At 45.4% G+C, this 17,646-nt stretch overlaps 1 protein-coding gene across 20 annotated transcripts in view; it reads right to left on the bottom strand.

Moving 5' to 3' along the window:
* Positions 1 to 17,646, bottom strand: part of ERI3 (ERI1 exoribonuclease family member 3) — a 134,867-nt gene that overhangs the window by 95,212 nt on the left and 22,009 nt on the right. For 19 of the 20 annotated variants that reach the window (XM_054535982.1, XM_054535968.1, XM_054535978.1 and 16 more), the window contains one exon: positions 3,354 to 3,470. In XM_054535982.1, coding sequence (XP_054391957.1) covers positions 3,354 to 3,470 — 117 coding nt within the window. Of the gene's footprint in view, positions 1 to 3,353; positions 3,471 to 6,436; positions 6,558 to 17,646 lie in introns of those variants that run through there. The other variant, XM_024247620.2, reaches the window with a different exon arrangement.

Below are 17,646 nucleotides of genomic sequence, written 5' to 3'. Positions count from 1 at the left end.
GAGACCTTAGCCACTTAAAGCAGGAGAGGTGAGAGGAAGAATTAATGTGTGCTCTGTGGCTCCATTCAATGAGGGATTACAGATTAACTCCCACTTCTCCAGACTCAGAAACCACAAGGCAAGGGGCTTTTGACCCTGACTGATAACATGGCTAGTTACTGAGATCCCCTACCTTCACAAGGGCTTTGTCCAGGAATAAGCTGGCTTCATCATAAACACTAGCAACTACAGGAAGCAGCCCAGGAAACTCAGTGCCAATAGCATGTCAGCATCCAGCGCTTTCTCCTTTCACAGTTTATCTCCAACACAATCGTATTCTGACACCAAGACAGTTTGTTGATTACATAAGCACTTGTCTCTGGTGTGCAATCTGATAATCAGACCCACTCTTTCTCTTCAGACAAAGAGACCAATAAATCTCACCCTTTATAAGTACAGGTGCAAGACAAAGCCCTTTACTGGCATTTAGCAAAATGAGTATTTTTCTATTTTTTTTTTTTTTCATGATAACAACAACAAAAAGAAGACATGGTTAGGGACTGTGCAGCAGCCCACCTGCTAGAGACAGAGACTTGATGAGCTGGAGCAAATTCTAGAGGTCACAGGGAAAGGGCTCGGGAAGGAATGAAACACATCCCATCCTATCTGTGTCAGAACCATGTCTCCAGGCCGACTCTCAACTGAAACTAAGAAGGGACCTCAAGAAGGGTACAACACATTCCTAATACGAAGCAGTAAAAGTAAGAGTCTCTCTGTGTGTGCTAGAGACTCGTTCAAAGTGGAATCCTTCTTTCTACTGTCCAGCACTGAGCCTGCTTCTCTCCCCAAGCATGTGCCCATGTGTGTGCACGTGTCATATGCATGTGCGTGCACACACACACACACACACACACACTGGGGTTAAGAACTTCTTGTGCACAAGAGAGAAAGTCCTGCCAGAGGAACTACTTAAGTATAATCTGGAGGTTTGGGACTGTTCCTCACACTTACTAATGAGAGATTTTCTCTGGTTGGAATGACCTCCATCCCTACCCACAAAAGGCACCAACTGCCAGGCTGGATGAGGTCTCAGAATGACAGCCCCCATCCGGTGTCTATGCCTCTCGGAGATACAATTCCATCTGGTACGCAGACAGGGCAAAATATATATGATCTGAGGTTTTCCAAACAAGACTTTACTTACTTACTCAAAAGAACACGTCAGCAGTACAGTTGTTTTTGGGAGAGACAGAAAATAACTCCTTGACAATATTCATTCATTTAAGGGACACGTATCAAGTGTTTACTTGGTAGCAGACCCTAATGATGGGATGGAGATGGATCAGGTCTAGTTTCTTCCCTCAAAGAACTTATAGTCTAGTGAAAAGACAGACAAATAATTATAGTATAAAGTATCTGAACAGTTCTATGTTGGAATAAGCACAACTCAATCTGGGGATCAGGGAAGGTGACCCTAAGCAGAGTCCTGGAGGTCAAGCAGGAGTTGGCAGGGAGAGTGGTAACTCTGTGCAGGCAGGAGGACCATCATGTGAAAAGACAGACTGTAAGAGGGCAACCTCTGGGTGAGGGGAGCTAGGTGGGAGATGAAGCAGAGAGATACGAGGCTGGCCAAAAAAGGATGACAAGTATCATGGCGAGTTTTGAGCTCTGGAAACCTGAGACAAAATGGCAGACCCGGTGCCTACAGAACAACCACATTTTCACTTTTAGAACAGCCTTCATAATAAAGATCTCAACTACCACTCCTACTCGCCTCCAAATTATGTATGTGCATCCTTGGGTGAAGCTTTCTAGAAAGAAGAAACTGTTCATCATAGCCTCACAATCCCTCCACCCATCCCCACAAAAGGTAGCAGCAGCAGCCTTACTCTAAAAGAAGTCCCTCTTCTTCCGATACTCTCAAGCATCCACTCCTGCCCAGGGTCCAGCTCCAGCAGAATACTGTTCCATTCCTAAACAGGTAGCAAACTTACCAAAATTTGGGCCTGCCTGTCTATGTAAGGACAACAGGACATTAGCCTTTCAAGGCCAGTGGAGGGCTCAGGTAACTGGCTGGCTTAAAGGAAGTCTTTCCTTCCCTTTGCATAAGCAAGGGAATTTTCATCATCATTAAAATGGTGATTTTTCAAAAAGGGCAGAAAAGTCAGATTAGCGCCCCCTGGTGGTATAGGTAAATCCCAGGGGAAAGGGGAAACCCCAGCAGAGGAAGGCAATAACCAGAACCCAACATCATTAGTTGGAATAACAAAAGGCTTAAGAGGCTAGGCGCCTTGACAGATGGATGCCTGCAACAAAAGCCCCACCTGGGTCAGCTGGCAAACACTGGCATCAAATTCAGGAGCACCTCGAGACCTCCTATCTGGGCTAAGTCAGCCTCAGGGCCCACCAGGGTCAAACAGGCTCGTCCCCAGCCTTCTCACCAAGGAGACTGTTTGGGATAACTCAAGAACCCTTTTCCACCTATTTCATTCACATGTAGAAGATAGGTCTCTAAATGAAGGCACAAAGTCTCTAATGTACCTCAGCCCCAGACTCTTAAAAGATTCTCATCACCCCGTACCACACATTCTTAACCCCTGATTGCACCACAGCCTGTTAGCCACCACTGAGTGCATTACATGACATGTCACAGGGAAAAGTAGCCACAGAAGGCTTCACACAGTTCTGGGAGTTAGAACTTGCAGGGGCTCCTCCCCTCTGCCAATGGCTCTTTTGAGCCTCCAGCAAGCATCAAAATCTCAGTTAGGCCCAGTTTCACAATCTGTAAAATGGGATTAATACTAACCTGCTGACAAGGAGGCCAAGTACAGTATCCACCTAGGATAAGGAGATTTCAGCCTTGGCCACCCAGGTCTCATGCTTCACTCAGACCACTCTTCTCTTCCCTTGGTGACAGAATGTACCTCCGACAAACTCAACCTACGCTTCACGCAGGACCACTTTACAGGAGGACAGAGTCAACAATGCCAGAAAGCTAAGAAGGCCTGAACATAACTCTGCCTTCCAAGTGGCTGAAATCTTTACCTCTTGCCAAGGGGCCCTAAGGGAAATTGAACTGGAAAGAACTTGAACCCCAGAAATGCCATTCTGCTCCTGGTCTCCAAGTGCCAGTCACCAGGAAGGGATGCTGGGGAAGCAAGGGTAGACTAAGCCACTGCTCTCCCTGGGTCCCCAGTAACAACAGTGACCTGAGTGGAGTGGCAGACTTTATAAAACCTAACTGCTAGGTCTAGTATGCACTTGCCTTAAGCACTGATAAGCCCTATGCTTTCTCTAAGTGGCCTATATAGAGCACCAGGGATTCCAAAATTCCCCTCCCAGCAGCCCTTGCTGCCCACTTCCAGGGCCCTTACCTCTGTACAGAATGGGGTAAGCTGTGGATGGACTACAGGCTGGACATACATGTGAAAGGTAGACTCAATCTCCATGGTCCGGCCATTTAGCTTTAGGATGGGGAACTCGATGATTTCCTGGAGTGTCAAAGATACAGAAAAGGAAAAATAAGTTATTGTAATCAATCATTTCCAACAGTAGCTCCAAGTCAACTAAGAATGAGTGTTTTGGGTTCATTAGCTCCTGCCAGGCCAAACCCAAGACTGAGTGAGACGGCACCAGCAGTTACAATCCTAACCTTCCTACTGCTAATATCCTCATAGGTTCCAGGGACTGGACACAGCTCTCATCCCCATTGTTTCTGGAAATGGGAAGGAAGACAGTGGTATCATCTGCCCCAGTTTCTCCAACTGGTTCTCTAGCAGAGGCTTGCTAACTTGAGCCCCTAAGAATACGCCCTTCTTTCTCTTGCCCAGGTCCCTGTCCTGAAATGGGTCTGATCTCCTGCCATATAGACAACCAGCCATCAGACCAATGCATAGATTTCCTTTTATGAAGTTTGAACCAAGCTGGTAAGTTTCTTCATTAGTTCTTATTTTTCAGAAAAAGATAAAAAATAAAGCCAAAGGGGATCCCAAGGAGAAGGAGAAAAGTGAGTAACAGTAATAGGAGCTAGCGCCTCCCACCTTTCAGGCAGCACACACTCCCTCTACACCGCCAGCCCAATCGCTTAGCTAGCCTTTCCCAGTCCACTGAAACATAATGGAAGAGGAGGAGGAGGAGTGACAATTTGTTTGGTGTCTCTAAGATTAATTTGTCTCCGCTATTTAATAGAGATGCACAGCACCAAGGTCCTGGTGTGCAAACAGGCTTGCAGAACGCTGGCTGTGCAGCACGCCTCATACATCGCTCCTGGGAAGGGAGGAACGCACCAGAGAGGGGAGAGGGCAGGAGAGAGCACATGAGTACCAGAGAGAAGAGGGAAAGCAAGGAGAGAGAATAAAAAAAATTATTGCTTTTTAATATTCAAAAAGAGTTTGCAAAATTTAATCAAAGCAGAGGAAAAGCTAACATTTTTACCACTTTGACATTTTTATTAGCGCTTTCATAAATTTTTAAAACATGAATGGAATTAGTTTACAACACACAAAAAAACTGCCCTGAAAACATCTGGAAGAGACAAATAGGAAATAATAAAAAAAAAAAATAAAAGCAAAATTCTCTGAGTAAAATTAGCAGGTGGAAAGGGCCTCCACTGCAGAGAGAAAGAAAGGGGGCTCTGCCCATTCAGTGGCCCCAATAGTCAGCTCCGGCAGCACCCCTTCCCCAGGTCCTTCACTCTGGAGAAGACCTTTCCAGTATCATTAAAATCAAGGTAAACTGGTTCTCTCCAGAGACAGCCTGGAGAAGCAACACGAAACGGATGACACCTGACTGCACTTAGGAAATTAATGGGTGGGAAAACACAAAGAGAAATGGTCCATCTCCTTGATGTCCCAGGAAAGCCAGGTATCTTCCCCACAAAACATACCCACTAATATTGGGCTTGTTTTTAAAGCATCTATTTCAATCCAACACGTCAGGACCGAAAACCAAATCAAGTCAGTCAGACTTCACGCCAGAGAGATTCAAAGATTCTGGTTGCCTTGTCTCCGTGGGCTGATCTCCAAAGATGAGGAAGCTGACAGGAGCTTATTCCCAGAGATAGAAAGGGCAAAATGGCTGCAAGGCTGAGGCAGAGGGGAGAGAAGGGAGGCCCAGGCTGCTGCTTAGACCAGGTAATACCTCTCCTTCCAAGATGAAGAGAGGGGGACACTCATTTCCCAATTCCTGGACCTTCTGTTCCCCATGAAACATTACATACAGAGTAAACGGGGGTTTGGAACTGAATAACAAAATCGAACACACACCAAAAAAATACACATTGGTCCCCCCGCAAAATCAGGTATCCAGGATTCCAAGAGCCAACTCTGAGGTGTGGCCCATGAGTCAGGCTCATCTGACTCCTGATTTTTCTGATGTGTCCTTCCTCTTCCCCTAAGTAGAAGAAACACTTCCTCAACAGAAAGAGCTCTATAGCCTGGTGAGTTTGGCTGCCCTGGTGCCTAAGGAAACAAATACAGCCAGCTCCTCACTAACAATGTTAGCTGGGCCCACAGTGAAATTTAACCTGTGACACAACTGTACTTTTCATTTAAACTTTCATTTGGAGAGCAGCAGTGTTTGGAGACCTACAGTTTGTCCTGCTAATAAAGACAAGTGTTGGGACCTTTAAGGATGCCATTCATCTTTGGCTTTTTATTAAATTCAATTTTCTTAAGCCCATGATACATTATGAAATTAGGAGTTGACATTCCTCTGGAAATAAAAATATCTATCAAACATAAATAGAAAAAAACCCTCTATTACCAAGAATTTATGGCTTAAAGTTGATCTCTTTCCACTTTTTTACAAGCACATGGTTTGTTTTAGATATCTGAAATGCTATTATAGATCTAGGATTTCATTAGTATTTATTATAAAATAGTATGTGCTTCAGCTTCCACTCTGACCAGCACCAAGTCAACATCCCCAGCAGACTCTCTGGAAACTTGGCCTTTGGGTTTCCCCACTGCAGCAAATAACAGCAAATACTGCAGCTCAATATTCAAACTTTCCTGATGTTAGCTTCCTCACCCATAGGGAAATGGGGCCAACTAAGTGCTGAAACTCAGTGCCATGCTCCCAGAGAGGAAGAACAAGCCAGACTTGGATCCATGCCAAAAAAAAAAAAAAAAGGGAGGGGGATAGGCCCCTGAAATTCCCAGGGGGCCTAGACCCAAGGCTCAGGACACATCAAATTGGGCCTATTATAAACATATCTCTGATAATGCTAGCTCATCAGCCAAGCCTTCTCCCCAAGACCAAGAAGAGGTGGTTTCAAGGGCCACTCTCAAAACGTGACTTTGCAGGGGCCCTTCCTCCACAACATGAGGAGCTGTTGTTAACAATGAGCCTACACACTGGCATATTCACTTGAGCCACTGAGGATGCAAAAGAGAAGCTTCTGAGAAAAGACTCTGAGAAATTAGAGCAGCAACGACCTCACTGAGGTACTTCTTACCTTCCCATATTGCCCAGCCAGTACTTCCATACTTCCCAGAACCTCAAAATACTGGCCCAAACAGCCCAGCAGTGGGAGAGGTGCCCCAATCTGCACCAAGTTGGCACAACTCTGCAGCCAGGGCACCTGAAGCATGACAAATATTTTGAAGATTTTTAGCTGACAATGATCAGAGATGGAACCCCAACACTACAGGTTAGTGGCATTAATCCCAACACAAAGTTTTGTGACAATGTGCCCAAGTGCCAGCCTCTATGTCCAGTTGCTCAGATAATGAAACTGTTATTCCTGACCCTGACCTTTTCTCTCAGCCAATTTCATCATTCCCCTAGGAAGAGGTTTATTTCAGAAACAGTTTTGTGTAAAAGTAGCACCAGGAAGGAAGGAAGGACCAGTCGTATTTACCAGCCCTCTTTCCCTATCCTAATAATAGCTTTACAATTCTTTGCCTTTGTATGCCATTTGCATTCAATTAAACTACCTGAGTGCCTACTTTGTGTAGGATATCAGACAGGGGCTGGAGCAGGACTAGAGATAAGATGTAGTTTCCACTTTGGAGAAGTGCATGGACTATGAGTGGAAAAGATAGGCAAACAAAGAACAGTACACTGTGATAAATACCTTAGTGGAGGGACGTACACAGTGTTATGTTTTTCCATTGACAAAAGTGTAGTTTCACACACATTTTCTTATTTTACCCTCTTTAATCCTGGGAGACAGGTTATATCATCATCACCATCACCATCTTCAGGTCGTAAATCAATATTATTAAGCATCTACTATTCACCAGGCAGAGGCTGGCTGTAGACACAGAGATGAATACAATGAAAGGTGGCTCCTCTCTCTGAGATGCTCAAGTCTGGGCAAAGGGTGAAGAGGAGCTGGCCTCTAATGCTCTCCAAGACATGTGGAAAATGCAATCATTTTATTCCATTTATTGTTTACTATGTGGCAGATACTGTGCTAATAGGAACGATCTCATTTAATCCTCCTAACTCATGAGGTGGGAATCACAGTCATCCCTATTTCACAAATAAACTAAGGCCCAAAGATGTTAACTCACTTGCTCACACTTACACTGCTTGTGAGGGACAGAGCTGGAACTCCAAAAGGGGAAAATGAGAATGAGACTTAAAAAGAGTAGGACTAGCAGCTTTCAAAATATGAAGGGTCAAGAAAGACCTGGTTCTCTTTGTCTAAAAGGCTATCCTGTAGAGAACTCAAGTCTACTATCTCCTAGAAAGAGAGGCTGCCCTCAAATTTTAAGAGCAATGAATGTGGACTATCCAGGCAGAAAAGTTCTAGAGGTTTGCTACTGAAAAGACTCCACCATGGCTGCAGTAACACAGATGGCACAGATGGCATCAGGGAAGGCAGGAACCATGTGCCTTCAGTGTGATCTCCAGCACCTAATTCCTATGCTGGCACACAGGCTTCACTCTCTCAACTTTTGTTGTGTAATCATATGAAAGGGCTGCTAAGTGGAGGAGACAAGCCAAAGGCCTGGCTGTACCAGAAGACACAAAACTCTCCACAGAATCAGAGAGGGGAAATGATTTGCCTAAGATGTCAAAGATGGTCAGTGGTACAGCCAGGATTCAAACTCAGATATTTAACAGTTCAAAGCACTTTCTACTAGATCTAATCTCATCTCTAAGTGGTTTCCTCCCTGAACTACTATAAACCACCAAATCCCAGTCTTACCTAGGGTAATCAACTGTTTTGTTGATCAGGACCAAGGGTTTCCTGCAACACAGACTCTTTTTTTTTTTTTTGAGACGGAGTCTCGCTCTGTCGCCCAGGCTGGAGTGCAGTGGCGAGATCTCGGCTCATTGCAAGCTCCGCCTCCTGGGTTCACACCATTCTCCTGCCTCAGCCTCCCGAGTAGCTGGGACTACAGGAGCCCGCCACCACATCTGGCTAATTTTTTGTGCATTTAGTAGAGACGGTGTTTCACCGTGTTAACCAGGATGGTCTTGATCTCTTGACCTCGTGATCCACCCGCCTCAGCCTCCCAAAGTGATGGGATTACAGGCGTGAGCCACCACGCCCGGCCAACATGGACTTTCAATGCTAACACTGAAACACCATTCACAAACTACCTACAGCACTGGGCTGTCTGCCAATGGTGGATGAAAACTGGCCATAACTTAACAGCTAAGAACAAAAGCCTCAGAATAGGGATTTTTCAAATATCCAAGGTTCCAAACCTATTGTACCTACTGTCTCCCTCAATATTGTCCCTGCAAATCTTTTGTTTTTTGAGGAGAGAGAAGACAGAAATAAAAAGGAAGCACCAAACAAGCATTCATCTACCTTGTAAAATGGGTTGGAGCAGAGATTTTAAACCCAGCTTTTTTTTTTTTTTTTTTTTTTGAGTCGGAGTCTCACTCTGTCACTCAGGCTGGAGTGCAATGGCACAATCTCCGGCTCAATGCAACCTCCGCCTCCCGGGTTCAAGCAATTCTCCTGCCTCAGCCTCCCGAGTAGCTGGGATTACAGGCGCCCACAACCACACCCGGCTATTTTTGTATTTTTAGTAGAGACAGGGTTTCACCATACTGGCCAGGCTGGTCTCAAACTCCTGACCTCAAGATCCGTCTGCCTCGGCCTCCCAAAGTGCTGGGATTACAGGCTTGAGCCACCGCGCCCGGCCCCTGGCTGCTCTCTAATTGCTCAGCTAGGAACCCCCAGTGATTTCCTTGATAAACTGAGGGCACAACTGCAACAGCATTTCAAATGAAATTTCACACCCACGATCAGTAGATTACAAGAAATAAATGTGTAAGTTGCTTTCGGGGTATTCAAACTCCCTCCAACTGAAGTGTCTGCAGAAATAAAAATAAATTTGAAGACAGAATAACAACAAGAGGATTTAAGCAGAAGGCACTTAGGTTAGACTGTTGGGATTCATAAAACTGGGACAGAGGGTTTATAAATTCTGTTTTTTTGTTTGTTTGTTTTTGAGACAGGGTTTCGCTCTGTCACCCAGGCTGGAGTATGGTGGCACGATCTCGGCTTACTGCAACCTCCACCTCCCAGGTTCAAGTGATTCTCATGCCTCAGCCTTCCAAGTAGCTGGGATTACCACACCCAGCTAATTTTTGTGTTTTTACTAAAGACGGGGTTTTGCCATGTTGGCGAGGCGGGTCTCAAACTCCTGGCCTCAAGAGATCTGTCTGCCTTGGCCTCCCAAAGTGCTGGGATTACAGGCCAGAGCCACTGCACCCAGCCCAGAGGGTTTAATAGAGTAGCATTCTAGCCCTTTTTTCCTAAGCATAGATTCTCCTCTGCCTGAGCTGATGTTTCTATGTCCTATCTGAAATAAGAGAATGAGCAGATCATTTTTCATGGCTTCCCCCTCCCAACTTAGGAAGGAACTGGCTTTCCTTCAAAACAACTAATCTATTCCTTCAACCCTCGGAAGAAAATTCCAAAAAGTGTGTGTCCCTGCACTGAAAGGCTTGATAAAATCTAAAAGCAACACATACCACAAGGTAGAAAATGCAGTCCCTAGAAAACATGTGGGTTTTACCCAAATATTTAGTTTTGGATAAAAGTCTCATGCAAAGACGGGCCCTTTCTCCAAGGATCAAGAAGCCTCCTGGCCACAGGGAAGAGGGGAAGTTGGATGGGAGAAGTGAGGGCTACACTGGGCAATGGGATATGGTTTGCAATAACAGTTTCCCCCTTGGAAAAAAAAAAGGCATTTTATGCACAAGGAGCTTATTTCTTAAACAAACACTCGTGGTTTTGATTTACACCACAGTCTGCTCCTAAATAATTTATGGCGGGTTAAATTTATTGCCAAGCCCTGGCTGGCTGCAAATTCGAATTGCCAAATAATTAGATTTTAGGGCAAAGCTTATAAATTACCCGTCGATTTGTCCGGACTTGTTTGTCAGTTGCTTTGTGCTTCGGGTCATCTTTGGCATTTGGCTGTTTGGGTTTTAATTGCTGATTTACACTTTGACAGATGAGAGCTGATGCTCGAAGTTTCAGGACAAGGAAGGGTAAAAAATCGGAGCTTTAAAAGGCTGATTTTTCACCTACATGTCCCCCTCTCCCCATCTCCATAGACCCCAAAGCAATTAAAATATAGAAAAGAGGCTGAAAATAGACACTGCTATTCTTTATTCGAGGAGAGTTATGGGCGCAAAGTGAATTATAATTTACCTTTATTGAAATCTGAATTTTTCAAAAAACATAATACCAATAAATGAACGAGACCAAGTCTTAGAAACCACATCCTCACCTGAGGTGTGCACACCTGTGTCTACCTCTGTATGTACATGACTCAGAAACAGCCACAGTTCAAACATTTTTACATATTCAATTGTAAATAACTTCAGATATTAGTGGCTTCTTGTGAAGCTGACCCTTCAGGGCACCAAACAACCAAGACTTCTTTGTAGCTACCTGTAGACACACATTTGTCATGAAATTAATTTAAACAAATCTCAGGTTATGTGCTAGAGAGGTCCCCTGGAGACATCACTAAGGAAGGGCCTAGAAGTGGAAGGGTGCCAAGCCCAAAAAAATCTCTCTGGATAGTAACCTGGCTCTATCACTACGTTGATAAGAGGGCCTGATCTCTCTGTGTTTCCCAGAGAAGCAGGGCCTGCCTCCCAGTCACCTGCTGTATCCCAACAGCTTACGAGGAGGTTGTGGATCAGAATAATACTAGTACTAATTCTACTAATAAGAGCTAATACATAAGCCATTACATATCAAACACTGTTTTGAGCACTTAATATGTTTAACTCAGTTTATCCTCCCATCAGTCCTATAAGATTGGTACTATTATTAACCCCACTTTGCCAATAAGGCAACTGAGGCATAAAGAGTGCAAGCAACTTGCCCAAGGTCATGCCACCAGTAGGTAGTCAAGACTCAAATCCAGACAGTCCAGTTTTGGAATCCATGCTTTTAACCACTATGCTCTACTGATTCTCATCAGAACAGCGTCTACCTCAGCTCCCCTCACTTTGAAGGTCCAGAGTCCACATTCTGGGACTTGGGCACATGCAGCCAAAGCCTGTTCCATCAGTCACCCAACAAAGTGGAGGAAAGGCATGTGTCTTGCTCAGGATCACAAGATGAATCCGAGGCTTGGTTAGACAAAGATCATTTTTCAAACCAATTCAAATATTGCCTTAAGATACACTAGCTGGGGGTGAAGAAATGGCGGTGAGTAACAAGTGATCAAGACAGGACCAGGCCCACTCAGGCAGACTGAGAGTTCTGGTCAGACCACTTGGCCAGGAGCCAGGGAAGCTGGCTGGGCTACAGGAGGCCTTGCTCAGTAATCCCCATCCATAGCCCCAGGGACTGCTGATCTCTTCACAGAATACTGCATGCCTGTGGGGTGGTTCATAGATTCCCTGTTCTCTGCCCACAAATGACAGCCAGCAGCCAGGAAGGTAAACAGTTGTGCTGGCATGACAATAGATTTTTAAAAATGCACTGACTAGTAAGCAAGCAATACACAGATGGATACCCGCCCCCCACCCCCACAATGCACTGCACACATTTCTCACACACTGTCCCATATGATCCCACATCTCCTTAAGCAGGCAGGAATCACTCCCCTGTTTTGCAGATGAGAAAGCTAAGAGGGTCAACTGTTGTCAAACCACAGTCCCATCTCTTGAGAACTTGTTAGAAATGCAAATTTCTGGCCTCCACCCTAGCCTTTCAGAATCAGAAGCCCTGGGGATGGGGCCAGCAGCCTTGGTTTTAACAGCCCTCCAGGTGACTCTGATGCTCGTGAAGTCTGAAGTTTGAGAACCGCTGGTCCAGACTACAGCAGTGTTTCTCAGACTTCAAATGACCTGAAGAATGTGTCAGATTGCAGATTCTATTTCAGCTCTGGAGTAGGGCCGGCCTGACATTCTGCATTTCTAACAAGCTCCCAGGTGATGAGGATGCTGCTGGTTCTCAGACCACAATTTAAACAGCAAAGGTGTAGTCTAGAACATTTATGTGACTAACTCCTTATCGCTGAGGTACTGACCAAGTGAGAATCAGAGCCCATGGCTCTCAGCTCCCTTCTCAGAGCAAACCCTTACTTGGCCCACTTTAAGCACCCGAGTCAAGCCCTCTTAAGTCTGCTAACCATCCCTAGCTCTTATCGCCAGACATTTCATCCTCCTTGCTGCCAAGAGCTAGGGCAGAAAAACAGGCCTGTCACATCCAAGAACTTCACAGAGTAGACTGGCACATCTCTGTCAGGGAGCTAGCAAAAAGTCTTCTTGTCATGGCAGTGCCTGCTTCCTTTAGGAATACTGTCAAGACCAGGGCATCAGCTACCCTCAGAGTGCTCAGCACACTATTGTCTCAGCCCTCCAGAAAAAAACCTTCCTCTGTCCAGATGAACCAAAACGCAGGACTAGACACCTCTCCTATGAGAAGACCGCTCATTACAGACACAAGTCAGGAGCTTATCTGGTGCATCTAACTGTCTCTGGTCCTGAGAAAGGCCTCTCCAACTCTGGCCACAAATTTGGAGCAAAATCACAGAATTCCTGCATATCCTAAGGCACCTACTTGGGGACTCCTTGCTATCCTCACCAGCCACCACATTCAACACCATCAACCATGAATTTCCTTTCAGGTCTGCCCCCCACATTGTTTCTCTAGTCACATTACCTTTCCAGTGAAAGCAGACCTGATCAAAATGCCATGTTCCATCTCATTCATCAGCCCTACCCACCCATCTGCAACTACCAATCCCGTTCAGTTGATCAGTTAGCCTTTAAAATGCTGCTAGTGTTGTGAACGACGCAGACACGTCCCTGCATTTCCAGACAATGCAATCACAAATCATGGCTCTCAGTTTTATCACACTTTTAGAGAGCAAGATTCCAAGCTTTCTAGCCAGTTATTATCCTATCCACCTAACCATCACTACCTACCTCCTCTAGGCCAATGGCCAAACAATGCATCAAATAGGTCCTAGAGGAATAACTACCCACATTACCACTATGGAACTCAACCATAACAGCTCTGCCTGTTATGTTCTCCCTGATACGGATCTTCTACTCAGAGTACCCCATTTACAACAACTATAGATTCCATGCGCCACTCCTTAACAAACCTCAGAACCACTGACTCCTCAGTAGCCCACTAGTCTCCAAAAGAGTTATGAGCTACATAAGAACATGGTTCTCAAGCCTGTTTCCTTCCCAGCACACCTAAGGGTTACAACATGTAACTTCTCCCCATTCTCACCATCACCAACCAACTAACATCCTAGTCCAACCCACTAGCATCTCTCTCAAGTACTGCATCCGTACCAGTCTCACGACATACATTTTTAACCTCTTGAAACAACTTCCTTTCCATTCCCATGAACTCTGGCTTACAACATCTATTTCTGTTTCTTCTTTTCCACTCAGTAATAAAATGTCCTTTTCTGGCTCCCCAACTGTACCCCCATTGTAGAGTATGAACACTCCTTTACTTTCAGCAATGTCAGCATCTCCAAATAAGTGCCTCTGCCAGCACCTAACCCTCAGATCAGCCCTTGGCTGGAATGGCATTCCAGGACTAGACACTGAGCATACACTACAACAGAAGTAGAGCCACTTTTGTATCAGATCTGTTTTGCCACCCACAGGCCTTCCAGATCTCCTTAGTGGCCAACTACATGCAGGGACAGGACCCAAACAGCAGCCTATCCCAAGGCACCTCTACATCCAAATAAAAGCTGCCCTGATGTTTGTCTCTCCCTCCAGATTTCTCCTTTCTGATTTACTTCCTTTCTGACTCTCCCAACACCTAACAGGGTTTTGTCCATGGTAGTAGCATCAATACATATAAACGCCTTTCTGCCTGTGCCAGCCTGTTCACCCTTCTGCTGCAGACCTGCCAGCCTTTGCTGGGGGTGGGGGGGTAGCTGGTGTCAACGTGGGTACACTCTTGTTTCAGGCTTTTAGGCTATGGCTCAATTTTCACAGCTAGAGCTCAAAACTCATCACATAAATGTAAGGCTGTGGGGTTTTTTTAAGTATCGTGAACACCCAGGATAAGAGGATAAAAAATAATCATCCCAATGGCATCTTAATCAAAATGATGCAAGATCCTTTTTCCCAATGAGATACAGAGATGGAGAAAGGGTCTCCTGATATCAGTTTCCTCATGTCAAACAATGGAGATCAGTCTACAAAAGAAATGTAATCAAGAGGGGAGAGGAAAAGCAGGGCAGGACGGAGGTAGGGAGAAGTGAAGCCTATGGACTTAACCTAAACACTCTTGGATTTCACTTCCCCCACTGCCCCCGCTTTCCGACCTGCTGGCTTTGCTTTCTATGGCTGTACCTGTTGCCAATGCTCAGAGGAAGCTCAGCCTCCACCCCCATGCCCTCCAGTCCCTTCTGATCCCACCAATCTCCACAATACCCAGACCTTCCTGCCTCTTCATCAGTCATTCCTTCTGCACTAATCTCAATGTTAGTCAGCCAGCTGTTTATCTTTTTGAAGGGTCTAAACCTCCCTGGTCTATTGAAGGTGTGTCCTAGCAGATCCAGATCCAAATTCCCAATTTTTTTTTTTTAAGCAGGGGGAAGGTGAAGGGGAGGCGTCATGTCATTCCCCAGCCTTTGACTCTCCCTACAGACCCAGCAGCCCACCCAAATGCTATGCTGAGTATCAGCCTCCTGATAATGCCTCAGAGCCTTAGCTTTCCTGACAATACCTCAGAGCCTTAGCTCACACCATATCCACTTTCACCCACACCCCTTTTACCCACACTTTATTGGGTAAAATGCTCTTAAGCCTCTTCTAGCCTTTGTACTTTCACTTATAGCATCCCAATAACACCTTCTAGCTCGAATGTGAGAAACAGCATAAAACTGATATAGATAATCCAACTAACTGAACAGTGAAATACTTGCCAGGTTCAAAGTCTTTATTCTCCTTTTACCTCATTTTCAACATTTCTACAAACAAGCCTGTAATCAAGCTCAGTTCTTCCAGACTTACGCCATTTCATTCTGGCTTACTATGTGAACCCCTTCTTCTCTTCCTGCTATAACAGTTCTGAATGGCCTCAGGCCCACTTGGCCCACTCTGGTCTCCTGAATTTCTTATAACATGAAAACTATGCAGCCCTCCCCCACACTGTGAGCAGGGTTGATCATTCCCATCCTTTGTGCCCCCACTGTACCAAGTACTTACCCGTGTCATGGTGGCTATCATACGGCCTAATGGTTGTTACACAAATGTCTGCCCTCCTTGACTATGAGCTCCTTGAGGGTAGGGACCATTCCTTACTTGTCTTTATACCGCTAGCATCTAACACAGAGCTTTAAGTTACTATCCAAAGAGTAAAAAGAAGCCTTTTCATTGCCTCTAAGGTGGTTATAATGAGGTCTTCCCCATTCCTTTGCTGACTTAGCTGGTTTTGTTATGTCCAACAAAAACTTTAAAAGGCAGCTCAGTGTCACTGTTATTTTACAGTCCCTGATTTCATTCACCATTTATCAATGGCCCTATTCTTTAGAGCTCTTCCCCACCACCAACCTTAGCCCACTGCCCAAAAAATCTGCATTCCGACAGCTGTCTCAGCCCTGGGGAGGCCACCAGGATAATAAGAGGCTAGGGGGGATGTTTCCTGATTTGCACTAAATTATGTGGTGATTTTGTTACCAGTGACCCAGTGTTCCCCAAGGAAAGTTCCTGGCCCCACCCCCAGGCAACTCCACAGCCTACTACACACCATGGCAGCTTAAAGGTATAAGCCCTGGGGAAGGTGCAGAAGCAGTCTGAATAGAGCAAATAAACCGTTTCGATCCTGCCTCTGCTATGCCAAACACACAAGCCAGCGCCACCATGCATCAGTGCTCCATTCCCCGAGATGTATATTTTGCTTCTACATTGCTATGTCTGCTCCAAATACAGACAGGCCCTTCGGCTTTCACATGAAGTTGCAATACAGCCAAGACTCGGACACAGCAAATGCTTGTTCCCATTCTGGGAATACTAGTGAGGAGCCATAGTGGGAGCCGGGGGAGGCCCATCCTTATGAGGGACCACCAGGAAACAGCAGCCTGTGGAGGAAGATGGCTTTGGAAGAAGTGGGGGCAAGGACCACATTTATGGAGGCAGTGACAAAAAAGACAAAGGGGCCTAGTGGGCCACCCCATTCCCACCATCACTGGCCATCAATAGAGGAATTCATTTATAGTGACCCTGAAAGAAGAGATGTGTTAAAGTAGAGATATAACTAGAAAGAAAGGCAATAATTGCTCTGATGGGCAGGGGAAAAATTATTCCAGGAGTCTGGAGCCTGTGCAAGAACACTTACAGCTCATACAGTCATCATAACTCAGCCCCCTCAAGCATTTTGTGCTCTGCTTATGGTGTTAACTTTAATGTCTTAACATATAACACCATCCACACTAACACAAAATACTACACATGCCAGATGAGGCTGAGTTATAGTTGCTGTGGGAAGCATAACTTTGAATTTCCTGATTTTGGTGCATTTAATCTCAACCATAATGTTACATTAACGTCGGTTTTGCATTTCATTTCCCAGTTTAGAAGAATAGCGTCAGCGCCTTTGCCTGTCTGAACAGAAAAAAGTACATGCTGACTGGGGCCACAGACAGAGGGACCACAATCCAAGGATTAGGCTCTCCAGGAAAAAGGCCTTGGCCCCATCCCTCCCCACTGGAGGAGCTACAACCAGGACAAGCACATGGGAAGGGAAGGGTGGGTTCTTTCCCCAGGGAATTGTTTTCTGTCCACTTAGTCACGGCAGGAACCAAGAACAGAGAGAAGGAAAGAAGCTAAACATGGAGCAAAGAGCAATGTGTGGGGCAGGGCGGGGAGGCAGCACGTGGGGTTAAGAGGATTCCTGCCTTTCAGCCTCAAATGAAGGAGAAAGAAATCAATACAGTTTGCTTTGTAGGGATCTTAACCAATTTCCTGTAAAGTTTTCCAAAATGTCTCTTTCACAAAAGACTAGTAATGATGTGGCAACTCTAGGTCACACTGAAACCCTCCGAATCTCTTCTATATTAGCCCTCTTTGTTACCATCAACCCTCCCCACCTACCCTTCAAAAATAACAGCACCTGAACAATTTTCTGGAAACGAGAAACTCCTTTACTCATAGTTCTAACTCAAAATGCAGATGGACTCTCTCCAAGGTTCCATAAAAAGGAAAAAAATGCCCCTGTGGACAAAGACCAAACACTAGAAA

The sequence above is a fragment of the Pongo abelii genome, chromosome 1 (assembly GCF_028885655.2).
Source record: "Pongo abelii isolate AG06213 chromosome 1, NHGRI_mPonAbe1-v2.0_pri, whole genome shotgun sequence".
NCBI lineage: Eukaryota > Metazoa > Chordata > Mammalia > Primates > Hominidae > Pongo > Pongo abelii.
The sequence above is the reverse complement of the archived record's forward strand: the minus strand, read 5'-3'. Positions and strand labels throughout refer to the sequence as shown.